The sequence below is a fragment of the Lactuca sativa genome, chromosome 4 (genome assembly GCF_002870075.4).
Source record: "Lactuca sativa cultivar Salinas chromosome 4, Lsat_Salinas_v11, whole genome shotgun sequence".
NCBI classification, from domain to species: Eukaryota; Viridiplantae; Streptophyta; class Magnoliopsida; order Asterales; family Asteraceae; genus Lactuca; species Lactuca sativa.
Window position 1 is genome coordinate 38006673 of NC_056626.2, and position 15985 is coordinate 38022657.

At 32.0% G+C, this 15985-nt stretch overlaps 1 protein-coding gene and 1 long non-coding RNA gene across 2 annotated transcripts; both read left to right on the forward strand.

The window, feature by feature from the left end:
* Positions 1–206: 206 nt before the first annotated feature.
* Positions 207–7952, forward strand: LOC111891969 (type IV inositol polyphosphate 5-phosphatase 9). Its single transcript, XM_023888031.3, has 8 exons — positions 207–341; positions 556–734; positions 842–949; positions 1120–1471; positions 1912–2102; positions 6662–6770; positions 6960–7114; positions 7294–7952. The coding sequence occupies exons 1-8, from the start codon at positions 330–332 to the stop codon at positions 7553–7555; spliced, it is 1368 nt and encodes a 455-aa protein (XP_023743799.1). The 5' UTR covers positions 207–329; the 3' UTR covers positions 7556–7952.
* A 5342-nt stretch (positions 7953–13294) lies between these two features.
* On the forward strand, positions 13295–15693 carry LOC111891972 (uncharacterized). The gene is made up of 2 exons (XR_002850403.3): positions 13295–13906; positions 14328–15693. It is a non-coding gene; the product is annotated as an uncharacterized LOC111891972 (long non-coding RNA).
* The last annotated feature ends 292 nt before the right edge of the window (positions 15694–15985 follow it).

Below are 15985 nucleotides of genomic sequence, written 5' to 3' on the forward strand. Positions count from 1 at the left end.
CCTATAACTTTGTTAGGTTACATTAAGCATATTTTTTTTATCAAGAGGTATTTGACGTTAATTAATTATATCATGTTAAGTAAAAGAAGTTTACAAACCTATGTCTTTTCCATGCATAGACATCACCCTGTACGTCATTTTTATTGTTTTTATAGTTCCAACTTGCTTCCCTCTATAAAATAATAAAAAATATATTGAACAAGAAATGAAAGTAAAAAAATAACTCTCTCTCTTTCTTTATATTTCGTTGGATATTCTCTTTGTGAGATGGTTTCCATACTTCTCTCCCTTAATTCGTCTTGAAGATCACTCCCATTTTCTTTCAAACCATGCTAGGAGAAGTGAGTCTCTCTCTCTCTCTCTCTCTCTCTCTCTCTCTCTCTCTCTCTCTCTCTCTCTCTCTCTCTCTCTCTCTCTCTCTCTCTCTCTCTCTCTCTCTCTCTCTCTCTCTCTCTCTCTCTCTCTCTCTCTCTCTCTCATGCACACACGAATTCAACATGCAAATGTATATATTTACATAGATAACATATATTCATTAATTATGTTGTATTTAAGGTTACATGGCCACGATTGGTAGCAAGCAAGCTATTAAGGAAAACACTGGGATCAAACAACTTCGTTGCAGATTTTCCGGGAAACACAGATTCTTTTCTTAATCTTCCAACTTTGGATCTTGAAAACATCCCTAGTCCGAAGATCATCTTTACTGACCACGATGACACACAAAAGTTCAAGTAATTAAGATACATATACATAAAATTGTATAATTGAAGTAAATGTGTTTTTTGATTGAGAGTTGTATAATTAATTATGTTACTTTTTGTTGTTAAATTTTTAAAAGGGTCTTCGTTAGTACATGGAACGTTGGCGGTGTTCCACCTACCGAAGATTTGAATATCGATGATTTGCTGGATACATGCAACACTCCATGCGATATATATGTACTTGGGTATTCTCTTTTTACAACTAAAACACTTATTTTGATTTTATATATATATATATATATATATATATATATATATATATATATATATATATATATTGTATATAACAGTCTTACATATGGAACTAATCAATACCCTGATTAACAATCCAATATCTATGCATGCTGCTTTTAAGGTTTCAAGAAGTGGTTCCTCTAAGAGCCTCTAATGTTCTTGGATCAGATAAGAAGAAAATATCGATGAAATGGAACTCATTGATCAGAAGAAGCCTAAACAAGAAATCACATAACGTATCATACAATGACGATAGTTTGGTAGACAAGCAATGGAAATCCTTTCGTGGAAGAAAAGGAAACAAATCAATTATTGAGAGTGGAATGATCCAACAAGAGTTTCGATGTCTCATCAGCAAACAAATGGTTGGCATACTGATATCGGTTTGGGTTCGCAGTGATCTTCATCCATTCTTCCGAAACCCTAATGTCTCTTGCGTAGGGTGTGGCATCATGGGATGCCTAGGGAATAAGGTAATTTTTCTTTTGCTTTCCATAGACATCACCCCATAAGTCATTTTATGGAATTTAATTAATTCTCTATCACAAGTTATGAATAAATTTCACATCAAATTCCACGGGAAAAATACTGATCAGGTGGCCCAAGCATGCCATTAAGCATGGCTAAAAGAGCTTCATTCTTACTCCTTTATCATGCTTACTACCCTACGTACACTTGCATATTTTGTCATTACTCATAAAATAGGTTTAACCATGCACGTTTCTCATGTGAAGATGGACATATCCTGATTTTCATAACTGAAAAATGCAAAATCTTTGTTACTAAATCATTTATATTGAGATCCGTAAGGTTATTCAATAAAAAAAAATACCCATCCATCTAATTTGAGACTTGAATTAATCCATGATTATTTGTTTTATATTTTCGGCTTGGTGATATATGTTACCTACAGGGTTCAGTTTCAGTTCGGTTTCAGTTCCATGAGACAAGCTTCTGCTTTGTATGTAGTCATCTAGCATCAGGAGGGAGAGAAGGAGACGAGAAAAACAGAAACTCCGATGCTGCGGAGATCTTGTCGAGGACGAGTTTTCCAACTGCCATGGGACCTTCACTTGACCTGCCCAAGAAGATTCTTGACCATGAGTACGTTTTCAATCAAAGAAGTAAACGTTTTGAACATCGAATTTCGTTTTTCTAAGAAAATCTTTGTTTTAAGAAACCAAAAAGAAATTAGGAATACACTTAATTATAAAATACATGATTAGGAATCATATATAGAACCAGGTAATTAAACTCAAAACGAAATTAAGACCACTCATTTTTTATAATAGAAAAACAATACTTTTTTGATTAAGTTATATATAAGTTGCTTTCAGTATGCGAAGACACCAACCAATCATATTTGCTTCTAGTTTAAACCAACTTGTCGATTAATTTACCAAAATGATTTCCAATTAAAAAACAGATAACAAGAATGTGATCACATAAAATAATTCAACTGGTCCTGAGTATATTGAACTTTGATGTTTATGTCTGTTGTCGTTATCAATGCAGTCGGCAGATGATATAAAACAACCTTTATAAGATCTAATTAGTACTGTCCTTTTTGCAAGTATTTACAGGATATATTACAGATGAAGAAACAAAAGGATCTTAGTGTAACGTTTATTATATAAAGATCAGAGAATTTACTTTATCTTATATAAGAAATAAATTACAAAGGAAGAAACAAAAGGATCTTACTTTAACATTTAAAATAAAACTAATTATTGAAATCGTCCCTATAGTTTGGTTAAAATTGTGCGTTTGTCCCTAACTTTTATTTTGCACTCGGACCATCCTTAGTGTTTTATTTTGTTGCGTTGTTGGTCTCTCGTAAACATAAAAAACTATAATACCCTTTATATTTATTAATTATTAAAAGATGTATTAATATAGTAGGTCCCACCATCACCATCACTACCACCTACTAACATCAAAAACCCACCAGCTACCAGGAAACACCACCGATGACCACTAGCCACGAGCTGCCAACCCCTCATCCATCACCTCCGATAACCAACACCACCATCCACCTATTCCGGCAACACCACCACCCGCCTATTCAGCCCGCCCACATCATCGATTTCATCAGGTGACACCCCATTTACATCCAACAACCACCATGTTTACCTCCGACAATAATTAGCATTCACTTCCTGTAACCACAATTGATCATCACCCTGACCAAATCAAAATCAAACCAAAACCATGATCAAAACACATAAATCAAAATCAAACCAAGATAAAATTCTAAAATTAAAACCTAGACAAAGTCAAATCCTGAAACTGTAAAATCAGAACATAAACGGAAACCAAAATCAAATCCGAAAATCATAACCTAAAATCTAAACCTAACCTAAAATCGGTGATGAAATTCCAAAAATCAAATCGAAAAACAAATGAAGTCAAATTCTTGTATTTGAAATCGATGACGTCGCCAGATTAAACACATCGGGATTAATCTGAAAATAAAACACCTCACCAAATATCCCATAAATCAAAGACCAATTTTCTAGATGATGAAATCGATTTTTCCAGGTGAAATCCACAAGATCAACGTAACAAGAAGAAATGGGATTAGATGGGAACATGTGAAAGTGGAGAAGAACAATGGAGTTACAGGTTTTCGGTGGCTTTACAGTTGCAGGTTTCCGGAGGCATTAGGGTTGCAGGTTTCCAACATCTTTACAGTTTCAGGTTTCAGGCATTAAGGTTACAGTCATGAGTCATCTGGAGGAGCTGTTCACATGTGGCTGATGGAGGCTGCGACTTTCAGGAGGAGAAGGCTCCGATGGAGAGTTGAGGTGAAGATTGTTGATTTAAGGTGGAGTTCAGAGGGAGAGAGGTATATCTTGAAGCCTTAAACTACGATCGATAGCTTCAAGTTACAGAGGGGAATGGGTAGACTGGGGTGGTGGGGATGTGTGGAGCCCAACCTTTTTAACAATCTATAAAATACTTTTAATAATCTCTAAGAGTTTTATAAATATAAATAAAAAATAGTAAGGATATAATAGTCTTTTTATGTCTAGTAGGAACGAAAAGCGTAACAAAAAGAAACTATAGGGATGGTCCGAATGCAAAATAAAAGTTAGGGATTAAACGCGTAATTTTAAAGAGTCAATTTCTATCAGACTTTCCGTCCATTTAGTTATTTCAGACATTCCCAAAAACTTTATATATATATATATATATATATATATATATATATATATATATATATATATATATATATATATATATATATATAGGATTGAGTTCTATGGAAAACAAATAACTAGGACAACATCTACCGGAACCAATAATCAAATGACACGTGTCCATTTCTTTCTTCGCAAGTAATGTATTGTGGAAGTTATTGTGGAAGTGATGTGTTGTCATGTTTTCATTGGTTCAAATATGTTATGGAAAACAAATAACTAGGGCAACATCTACCGGAACCAATAATCAAATGACACGTGTCTATTTCTTTCTTCGCAAGTAATGTATTGTGGAAGTTATTGTGGAAGTGATGTGTTGTCATGTTTTCATTGGTTCAAATATGTGTTGCCTTAATCATTAATTTTCCATATACCTCTTCCTTATATATATATATATATATATATATATATATATATATATATATATATATATATATATATATATATATATATATATATATATATATATATGTTGTGTCAATTACATACGTTTCAAAAGCAAGAAAGCGAGTTTTGATCTCCTATTTTTGATATTTCAATTGTATTTGGATAAGGAGGTTGTCAGTTGATAACCACACAAAGTTACATTTAGACCCTCGAAATTCAATAATTTCTATTAGGATCCCTCTATTAATTTCATAATTTTTCCTAACCCGCTGAATAGACCCGCCAAGGGGCGCTGCCCACTTGACCCCCGCCCTTGTGGTCGTATCGACGTTAATCAAGACTAATACAAGTGTGCACTCCGCATCACTAATCTTGTATTAAAACTAGGATATAATCCTCTTTAAAACATGTATAAATCTCATTACATAAAATGAACCAATGATACTAAAATCACCAACAGGAATCACAAGAACAATTTTGATATTGAGAAACGATGATGAAGCAGAAATTGGTTTCACTATCAGTTTTGGTTTCATCATCCTAATTATCCTTGTCATCGCAACATATCTCTGCTTTGTTTTTTTTTTTCATCGTCTTTTTCAATCTCAATGCACGTCTCAAATTTTGAATTTTCTTTTGCATATGTTAAAAGCAACTTGTCATTTTTCGTTAGTGTGGTAAATACATTAAATAATCACATTATGCATGGTAAAGTCTCAACAAACAATCGAACTTCTTGTTGAAAAATATAATTTAAAGAAAACGATTAACAATTTTTTGCTATATTCACATTTAATTAATTAATTAACATTAATTAAAGTATGTGATTGCCTAATTAATTGACTTTGAGAGAATCATGAAAACCTACTACTAGCAATTCCTATAAAATTGTTTGGTTGGTTCAGTTTATTGGTCAACTTCAAAGCTCATCCTTAACTTGTCTAATAAATTATCAAATATTTCATATTTCAATACAAGATGTTAATTTGTTCATATTCTAATTCTAAATAATATAATATTTTACGACTTCTAAAAAGTTATGTTTTCCCTATGGATTAGTTGTTGTCAATAAGCCAAAGGTAGTGGTCAATTATTAACTTAATTAAATATTAAACCGCCCCAGAGAGATGATTTCTTGATTTGTTTCTTTTCTTTGGTATCTTCAGCTAATAAAATATGTGTAATTAACTTTGATATTAATATTATTATATTAGTAATTTATAATTAAGAAACGTTCCTAGGATTAATTAATGGGTCATTCTTTTACGATTTGAAAATTCTTTCGCAATTTAGTTAATATTTAATTCATTGTCTATGTCTTCTATAGGACTGTAAACGAGTTGGTTCGAGCAGAGTAGTGCTAAGCTCGAACCTTGACTTGTCTAAGTTACTCGAGCTTGAAGCTAGACTCGAACTCGCCTCGAGTGTAAAGTTGAAACTTAGACTACTTGAATGATCACTTAATACTCGATGCTATCGAGCTCGATCGGCTCGATTAAAATTAAAAAAAAATAAATTAAATTCAACAAATATTAAAAAAATCTAACATGCTTTTACATTGTTCCAAATAACGAAAAAAATCATAATAAACCATCTAATGTGAGTATAAAATAAACCATCTATATCAATGCATTTTACATACATTCAAAATACCAAAAAGAAACATTCTCAAAAGTTTTGAAATGCAATTTATATTTTTACTTCTTAACCGGCGTCTAAAAGTTAAAAATGTTGAAATGTTTTTGTAATTTAAAAATATTAAAGATATAATTTTATAAATACTTTGATGTTCAAAATTTCATAATAGAAACAACTTTAATTTTTAATTAAGTCTCATTAAGAAATTACTTTTTTGAACATTCTTTTTATTCTTATATGTTCATAATTTCTTTATTAGTCTATTTACGAATTTACGAATAAATGAAGGTATTGATGGTTTACATAAAATTATTTTATTTTATTTCTATTGAAAAATATTTTTCTTAACCTGGGCGTTGCAAGTTTTATCATGTTTGTTTTCTTTATGTGTTCATTGTACTGTTTTAATGTTTATATAAAATTCCAACAATGCAGTCGGGTCGTGTTGCTTGGAGACCTAAATTACCGGATTTCCTTACCAGAGAGAGAGACAAGATTGCTCGTAAATAGGAAGGATTGGAATACGCTGCTTGAGAATGATCAGGTAACTCGAGGAACGACATTATCACATACCTTAATTCACTTAGCATGATCAAATTAAGTCTATTTTAATTTGACGTTTAATAGTTAAATGAATCGTCTTTAACATCAAATATATAAGAATTCTTTAGGTTAGAAAGCCAAGTACAAACAAATAACCAAATTTATTTTGAATGTGATTGAATAATTGAAGCTTCGAATGGAGCTCATGGATGGTCAAGCTTTTGAAGCTTGGCATGAAGGAACGATTAATTTTGCTCCTACCTACAAGTACCATCCGACTTCTGGTGAATACTATGGTTGTGGTCATCTTGGAACTAAAAGCAAAAAGAAACGTGCTCCTGCATGGTACTTTTTCTCTTTAATTTTATGTAATATCGATTTCTCTATTCGTGCAAAAAAAAGAAAAAAAAGAAATCGTTCTCAAATTTCTTGATATCACATTACAAAAATGACTTTCTTTTATGGCAAAATGTGTTGGTCATACTAATTTGCATCCATTGATTAAGGATCTATCTTGTGTATAGGTGTGATAGGATAATTTGGACGGGTGAGGGATTAAAGCAACTTCTATACACAAGAAGTGAAACCCCATTGTCAGATCATAGGCCCGTGAAAGCTATGTTCTCTGCTGAAGTTAAAGTTTCACGATTGAGGTACCAGAGCTTTTGTTTATCAGAGAGGTTTGGACGTCGGACCAGAGCTAGTTTAGAATTCCATTCCGATGATGAGTATTCAAGTCATTCCGGTCGGCTAAGCTTCCATATTAAAAATAAAATGACCCCATGAAAGTGAGAGGATTATTTTGGGTATATTTGCATTGTGTTTCCACTTTGCTAGGTTGGTCTCCTTATTTTTTCAACCCCAAAATGTCGAAATCATCTCTCTTTGATTGATATATTTGGATATACATACATACATATAAGTACAAAAGCAAGAGATAGTAGCATATATTTTTGTAACATAAAATCCTTGAGATATGTTTTTTTCTGCCCACCAACTTTGATTCTGAAATTAAATGATTGTAATTGGCATATTAGTGAGGTAATTATTTAAAGATATATCATTCTTGTAAGTATTCGACTACATGTTGGTGAAACCAACTTCTTGTAACTATATTTTAGTTGATTGATGTGTACAAATTTTATTAATTACTATATGAAATGGATGGATCATATGTTTTCAATTTTGAGTCCAATAAAACAAATTCATTGTTGAGATATTATATATAACCAACCTACCAATGTATATATAATGTGTTGGTTTGAAGTAATTCAAAATGAACTATTTTGGATTTATTGAGAATTTATTTTTTGTTTGAAATTTATGAAATCAGATAAACACAAGAAATAATGAAGTATGAATAAAAATAACTAGAATGAGCAATGGGCTGGACCTAGACCAAATCGACCCGAAGACCGAAAACTTGAAACTTAAAATTCTTGAATATCCTTAACTGAAAACCATATCATTTTAGGATGTGCGGGTCCTGGTTTCAGGTATGCCGATTTCGGGTTCTAAACCGGGTTTCGGTTTTTGGACCGAATTGTAGCATTTTTTGGCCAAATTAAATACTGGGATAATGACCTGAGAGGGTAACCAACTATACCCTTTGTATATATTTGGTCACTTCACTTTTTTTCTGTGCATTGTTAACTATTAAACTTGTTTTTTTTTTTTTTTTTAAATATAACATTATGACCGGTAATAGATGGTTTTTCCGGTTTCCGGAGTCTTTTCCAACCAAGTATGATTCGTCAGGTCAAGTATGATTTTTCCATTCATCTTCTCTGGGCAAAATAAATTTACTGGCGAGATAGGTTCTTGACACATTTTTTAGATTTCTTTTTTCTCTCTTTCTTATCTTTTGTATATTCTCTAAAACAAACCTGTAAATCAAGGTTTAGATACACAATCACATATCTTAGAAATCTAATATGAATTTTTTTTTTTTAGTAATTACTATATGAAATGGATGGATCGTATATTTTCAATTTTGAGCCCAATAAAACAACTTCATTGTTGAAATATTATGTATAACCGATCTTGCAATGTATATTTAATGTGTCAATTTGAAGTAATTCAAAATAACTTATTTTGGATTTATTGAGAAATTTTATTTTTTGTTTGAAATCAGATAAACACAAGAAATAATGAAGTATCAATAAAAGTAAATAGGAATGCGCAAAGGGCTGCACCCAGACCAAACCGACTCGAAAACCGAAAACTTGAAACCCAGAATTCTTGAATATCCTTAACCGAAAACCAGATTGTTTTAGGGTGTGTCGGTCCTGGTTTGAGGTATGCCAGTTTCGGGTCCTAAACTGGGTTTCAGTTTTTGGACCGAATTGTAGCACTTTGTGGCCTAAATAATATTGGGATAATGATCTGAAAGGGTAATCAAATATACACTTTGTACATATTTAGTTACTTAACTTTTTTTCGTGCACTATTAACCATTAAACTTATTTTTTCGTTTAAAATATATCATTATGACCTGTAATAGAGGGTTTTTTTTTGGTTTTCGACGTCTTTCCGATCAAGTATGATTTTTCGTTCATCTTCTCTGACCAAAATAGATTTTCCAGCGAGATGGGTTCTTGACACATTTTTCAGATTTCTTGTTTCTATCTTTCTCTCTCTTTCTTATATTTTGTGTATTCTCTAAAACAAACCCATAAATTGAGGTTTAGATACACTCACAGATCTTAGAATAAAAATCTGAAAAAATGGTGTTCTTGAGCAAAAAAATCTTTGAATTTCAAAGCTAAAATATGAACCCATGATTTTTTCCTTCAGATTTGTAATCCTGAAATCAATTTCCTCCTTCAGATTTGCATTCCTGAAAATTGAAAACCCTAGGTTCGTGTATCTTGTTCGTGGATTGAAAATCTTGAAATCGGTTTGCATTCCTAAAAATTGAAAACTCGAAGTTGCCATGGAAAACCGGATTCACGAAGATGATGAACAGCCATGGACTGGAAATCGGTTTGCATTCCTTCATATTTGCATTCCTGAAAATTGAAAGCCTGATTCTCAAAGATGAGGAACAGCTTGAACTCGAAGCTGCCATGAAAGTTGTTTGAAGAACATGAAGCAAAAACGAAACCAACATGATGAATTGAGCATTTCAACTTCAGATTTGCACTCGTGCCAACGAACCTTCTCCTACAAAACAATACCAAAACGAACTCATTTCAAGGTTTTAACTTCATTTATGCATATTATCAATTTGTAGATCTGGAAAATCAAGAAGAAGAAAATCGAGCATTGGAAGCAAAAAGATGATGAATCGAGCATTTCAACTTCAGAAATGTGTTTATGTTAATGCTTCAGATCTTAGAACCCAAAGAAATCTAGAAAAAAAAATGTCCTTCAAGAACTTCATTGGCCCGAAAAATCATGTTTTACCGGAGAAGATGACCGGAATATTCATAGTTTGCCGGAAATCGGAAAAACCTTTTATTACCTGTCATAATGGTACGTTTTAAACAAAAAATAAAACAAATTTAAAGGTTAATAGAGCATAAAAAATAGTTAAGTAACAAAATATATACAAAATATATAGTCATTATCTTTTAAATATTTTTTGACTTTCATATAAGTTGTACGACGAATGATTCATTGACATCTTTTACCAACTATATATATATATATATATATATATATATATATATATATATATATATATATATATATATATATATATATATATATATTAGGGTAAACTAGTTTATAATCCGTGGAAACCACAGTTATAAAATTAATCAAACTTCTATAGTAAAAACTCAAAATTATTAATAAGTTATTTTAAATAAATTATTAATTTAAGATATATTTTTATTAGTTATGTGAAATTATAATCATTGATTCAAATAAATATATAAAATTAATTTTTAATATATATTATATATTTTTTATTTGTGAATTAATGAAAACAATAATTTAAAATTTAAAATTTAAAATAGAATCACATTAATGAGGAGATCTAATAAATTTAAAATGGAAAACTAATAGATTGACAAGTGGCAACAAATTAATTAAAATGTCTAATATGATGACACATGACAAAAGAGCTACTCTTTTATTAGTATAAGGATTACAGGTCTCTGTGGTTTGGATAATTTGCGTAGTTGGTCATTATCTTTTAAATATTTTTTTGACTTTCATATAAGTTGTACCACGGTATGATTCATTGACATCTTTTACCAACTATATTATATACATATTAAGGTAAATTACACGAATGGTCTCTCTGGTTTGGGTAATTTGCGTAGTTGGTCCCTAAAAAGAATTTTTGACTCAAACGGTCCTTCTTGTTTGCTTTTATTACACGTCTGGTCCCTGGTCAATATAGAAAGACAATTTTACTCTTTTGATTTTATTTTTTACTTTACTTTTTATTATTTTTTTATTTTTTTATAAAAGATAATGCAAAAGGGGCCCACCCTACCCTTTGTCGCTTCCAACTAGTCTTTTCTTAAACATCCATCGTGTACCATCATTCTTCACCTTATAACTCCACCATTCCCATCGAGAACCCACCATCCTCACCACCCAAAAACACCATCATTTTCACCATTCTTCCACTCAATAAACACCTTCGTCGGCCACCCTCTACTACCACTAATCACCCAATACAACCTTTCTCCATTTTTATTTCAACCTCCTTAACCATCCTTCATCCACCTTAGCACCACCTTCATTTATTGAATCTAGCCAAATCAGAACCCACTGAACATCCATCATCGAAGACCTTCACCACCTTCCTTTCCACCATCTTTCACCCTGCCACCACCATTGACCCTTTCATATCGATCCCTTATTCTTGTGTTACTATTAACCTATAGTTTCGATTCAGAACAGAAAAATAGAAAGGGGAAGGAGACCTGTTATCGATTCAAGAAGATACAAAAGTGTTGATTGAATGTGAGAAAAAAAAAGAGGGAAAACAAGATCAATTTGAGTGGTGGAGAGAAACATGGAGAAACCTGTGATCGACTTAGAGAGGAGTTGAGATATTTGGTGTCGATCGAACTTTGAGAAAGAAAGAGGGGTTGATTTAAAGAAAAAAGCAGCACCAAATTAAAACCCACATATGAATTTTTTTTTTCTTAAGGGAAGTTTCGAGCAAGGGCTTTAACGAAAGCACTCTATGGCGATTGGATACTTCATAAGTTCCAACGAGGAGTTCCAAGAATACCTCTTAAACAAATCCATGGAAGCAAGGAGATAGTAATTAAGGCTCACAGAAACCATAATTCAGGATGCAATTGACCAAGGGGGAGATGTAAGCGACCGTGAAAAGGCGAGAGGAAGGAAGGATGGTGGCGGCGGCGTAGGAGATGACGATAGATAAAAGGCAAGAAAGGGAGAGGGTTATGGGTTGTTCTTCAATGTTGGAGATATATAGCAAGAAAGGGAAGGATACGGGGATGCTGGGGTAAAATTGGCAGTCGATGGTGGCTATAGAGATGTTTCCGACATGTGGGAGGAGATGCAGGTAGTGGACGCGATGTAGGTGGAAAAAGAGACAAAGTGAAGAAGAAGGGAAAGAGTCATACGACCACTTTTTTTGGAACCGACAATTTCATGGCAATTTTTAATATATATTTGTTGTTTTAATATGTTAATAATATAAAACGAGTAAAAGAAAAGTAAAAAAATATTTAATAAGTGTAATATACTTTTTTTATCTTGAATAGGACCAAACGCGTAACAAAAATATATAATTAGAACCGTCCGAGTTAAAAAAAATTTAAGGAGGAAACACACAGATTACCTTAAACCACTTAAACCATAAGGACCATTCGTGTAATTTACCCTACATATTAAAAACCGTGGGGCTGTGGAATAGTGCTTTGGGTTTTGGTAAAATGCATGTGATAAATTATATTTATAAATATTATGTGCCAAACTATAAGACAAAGTAACCGGTTCAGTGGATAGTGTTTTGTGTCATTTTTATTTCCTTTGGCAAGGGTTTTAGGATTTTAGCCTTCCTTCAAATTTTTATTTCTTTTTTTTTTGAATATACACCTTATATTTTCCTCATTTTTATAGTTTTAGCCCAACTTTTCTTTTATGAAATTCGTTTTTTTTAATTAATTACTATATTCTTAAAAAAAAAAAGTAATGTAATTTTTTTAGGATTTTGTATTTTCACAATTTTGCTTTTTTTTTTCCCGATGGTTTTATGAACAATTTTTTTTACAATTCAGACAAAACTGTAAAAATGATCCCTATGGTATATAATTTTTCAGGGTTTTAGTTCAGACCCTAATTTTTTGGATTGATGGTTCATTTGACAATGTTTTTTATGATTGATGGTTCATTTTACAATGTTTTTAATGATTTTGATCCTTCAAAACTATAAAAAAAAGAAAAAAAAAAAAAAAAAAGACTAAAATGCACTTGTGATATACCTTTTATGGTTTTAATATTTAATTTAAAATGTTATTAATTAAAAATATAGAGCCCAACTCTCTCTCTCTCTCTCTTAATTTTTTTAAAATGATTAATTAAAAATATAGAGCCCAACTCTCTCTCTCTCTTAATTTTTTCTACTGAAACACTTTCCGTCATCAACATTTCCACAACTAAGTTCATCATCTTTGACACCCATCTCCAACTATAAAAAGCTCTACAACAAATTAACTGAGTTTTGAAAATGACACAAGATCGATCCATGGTCGAAACCCAATAAGAAAAATCGAACCCAGAAAACTTACCTTTAAAACCCAGAAAACAAAATCGAGTGTGAGTGTCTTTTAATTTTTCAGTGTGTGTATGTGTGTATTGAACCCATATCAACTGTGGGGTCAACATCAGCTTTCGACTTAGCTTCTACCATTGCAATCCTCATGGTATGTCGCTCCCTTTCTCGTTGAAACCCACCTCCGACACCACTAGGTTTCATTTCTTGGTCAAACATTTCATCGAATTGCACGAGTTGAGGGGCGTAGGGGCACGACCGGCCCTATTGGATTTCAACCGGTGCTTAAGAACAGAGCCCACCAAAACATAAGGGGCCAAATAGAAGATGCCGATGCACACAACGAATCAAATCAAAAAATCGAGGGGGAAAAACGATTCTTGAACGCATGCCTACTATTGAAGGGTCTACAATCATCGACAAATGTACGTAACAATTCTATTTTTTTTTTGTTTAAAATCAGATTTGGGTTTTGATGTTTTTGTTCTTACTTCTTTCTTCTCCAAAATTAGGATCTATTGAACTGTAAATTTACTCTTGACTTTCTTGTGGGTTTGATTCCTAAAATCAGAAGCTTTGAGTTTCTTTTGTCTTACTTCTTTCTTCACTAGAATCAGATCCATTTAGACCCATTTCACTGAATCAGAAGCCGCAATGTCCTACTAGATCTAACACTCTAAGTTTTTGAAAATCAGAAGCAAAACATATCCCCAAAGCTCCAATTCGGCTTGAGTTTTCGAAAAACCATAAGATACAAAGAATTTTATTTTTTCTATCTTTTTGATTCGTATATGATAATATAAGTCATTATCTTTTTGATGTAGTATTTAATCTGGATTTTTACAGGTTTTTTTGAAGGACTTAGAATAAAAAGATTTGTAGTATCAGAAGTTCTTAAAAACATGTTTTAGTTTTATTATTTCAATTGTACTTTTCATGTTTTTACAGGTTTTAAATAGAAGCAAGTTTTTATGTGTATTATTTTGAATGGTACTTGAACTTATGTATATTGCAATTAAAATGAAAAAGTATAACTTCTAGAGGCCAACCTGTATACGAAATTAATGACTAATTTCATATGCTTAAGACTTGAGAAACTAAATGGTCAAAGCATTGGTGGTGTCCAAAAACTCCTTTATTGAAATATCAAATGAACTGTTGGATCCTTACATCAAATATGAATAAACATGTGTTAAGAAAGTTAAATAAAATTAGCATGCAACCCTTTGATCTTCAAAATTTTGGGGCCTATTTTTTACTAAACTGTACAGGGCCTTCAAAATCATCGGGTCGTCCCAGTGTAGGGGAAGTGGCTTCGTCTAACTCATTATTTCCGTCAACCTGAAGTTGTAAAAGGATAACATGACGATAAACTTCAGTGAGGTCCAATTTGTTTTTGACGGCTGTAGGATGAGTGAAAGGTGTCCTGGTAAAAGATCCATCTCCAAGACATACATCTGCAAAACTTGTGTTAAGAACAAACTCAACATATGAACACACATACATACACACACATCCCCTCGACCTCAAGCGTCTTTCCCTCTCTCGATCTTGATCTTGATTTCTCACTTTCTCTTCACAATCAATAATCGCCACCTACCTTCTTGTCATCCTTACCAGTGAAACAAATCTACGAAGGGGTAGGGGCGTAGGAATAATCTAGATCTACCTTCAAAAACTCGAATTTTGAGTCCATTTCTCCCTCTTGTCTTCCTTATGGTTTTGAGTTCAGGTGGAGGATAACAATGATGACAATGGTTCATTTCAAATTGAGTTCATATTTTTTTATGGGTTGTAGGGGAGGAATACACAGGGGAAGGGAAAGAGAAATCAAAGAAAGGGAAAACAAGAAATAGAAATGAAAGAAAGGAGAACGAAGAAATGGAGGCCTATTTTTTCTTCTTTTTTTCTAATTTTTTTTAATTATTAATATATATATATATATATATATATATATATATATATATATATATATATATAGAGAGAGAGAGAGAGAGAGAGAGAGAGAGAGAGAGAGAGACCCTTTCTTATTTTTTTCTAATTTTTTTAATTATTAATAGAGAGAAGAGATTGTTCATCAATAAATCACTTTGTTATTTGTTTATTGATGAACAAAATAGATTAGACTTCTTATAAAAAAAATTATATGTGTAAACTTTCTTCATTGAGGAAAAAAAAGGTAGTTTCCTATGAACTCTATCTCATATCAAAAGATTATATGTGTAAACTTTCTTCATTGAGTTCTCACACTAACTTTAATGAAAACCTACAACACATCTGCATAAGGTAGATTTTGGACTTCTTAATATCCAAGGTTATCTATACACATCATTACAATTTGTAGAGCTTACTTGAAAAAAAACATGTCCTTCAGAAAAGGTGTTTATAAACATTAAGTAATGATATTGGGGACGTTAATGATGAATAATTTTGTTGTTACTAAATATGAAGAATATTATTAAGTCAATACTTGGTAAAAGGGTCGTGATATTTCCATTGACGGT

What these genes read in the sequence shown, in the direction of transcription:
- LOC111891969 (XM_023888031.3), top strand. An exon ending in TGGGATGCCTAGGGAATAAG is followed by an intron (nt 1,472 to 1,911) that starts GTAATTTTTCTT and finishes TGTTACCTACAG; the next exon opens with GGTTCAGTTTCAGTTCGGTT. An exon ending in AAGAAACGTGCTCCTGCATG is followed by an intron (nt 7,115 to 7,293) that starts GTACTTTTTCTC and finishes TCTTGTGTATAG; the next exon opens with GTGTGATAGGATAATTTGGA.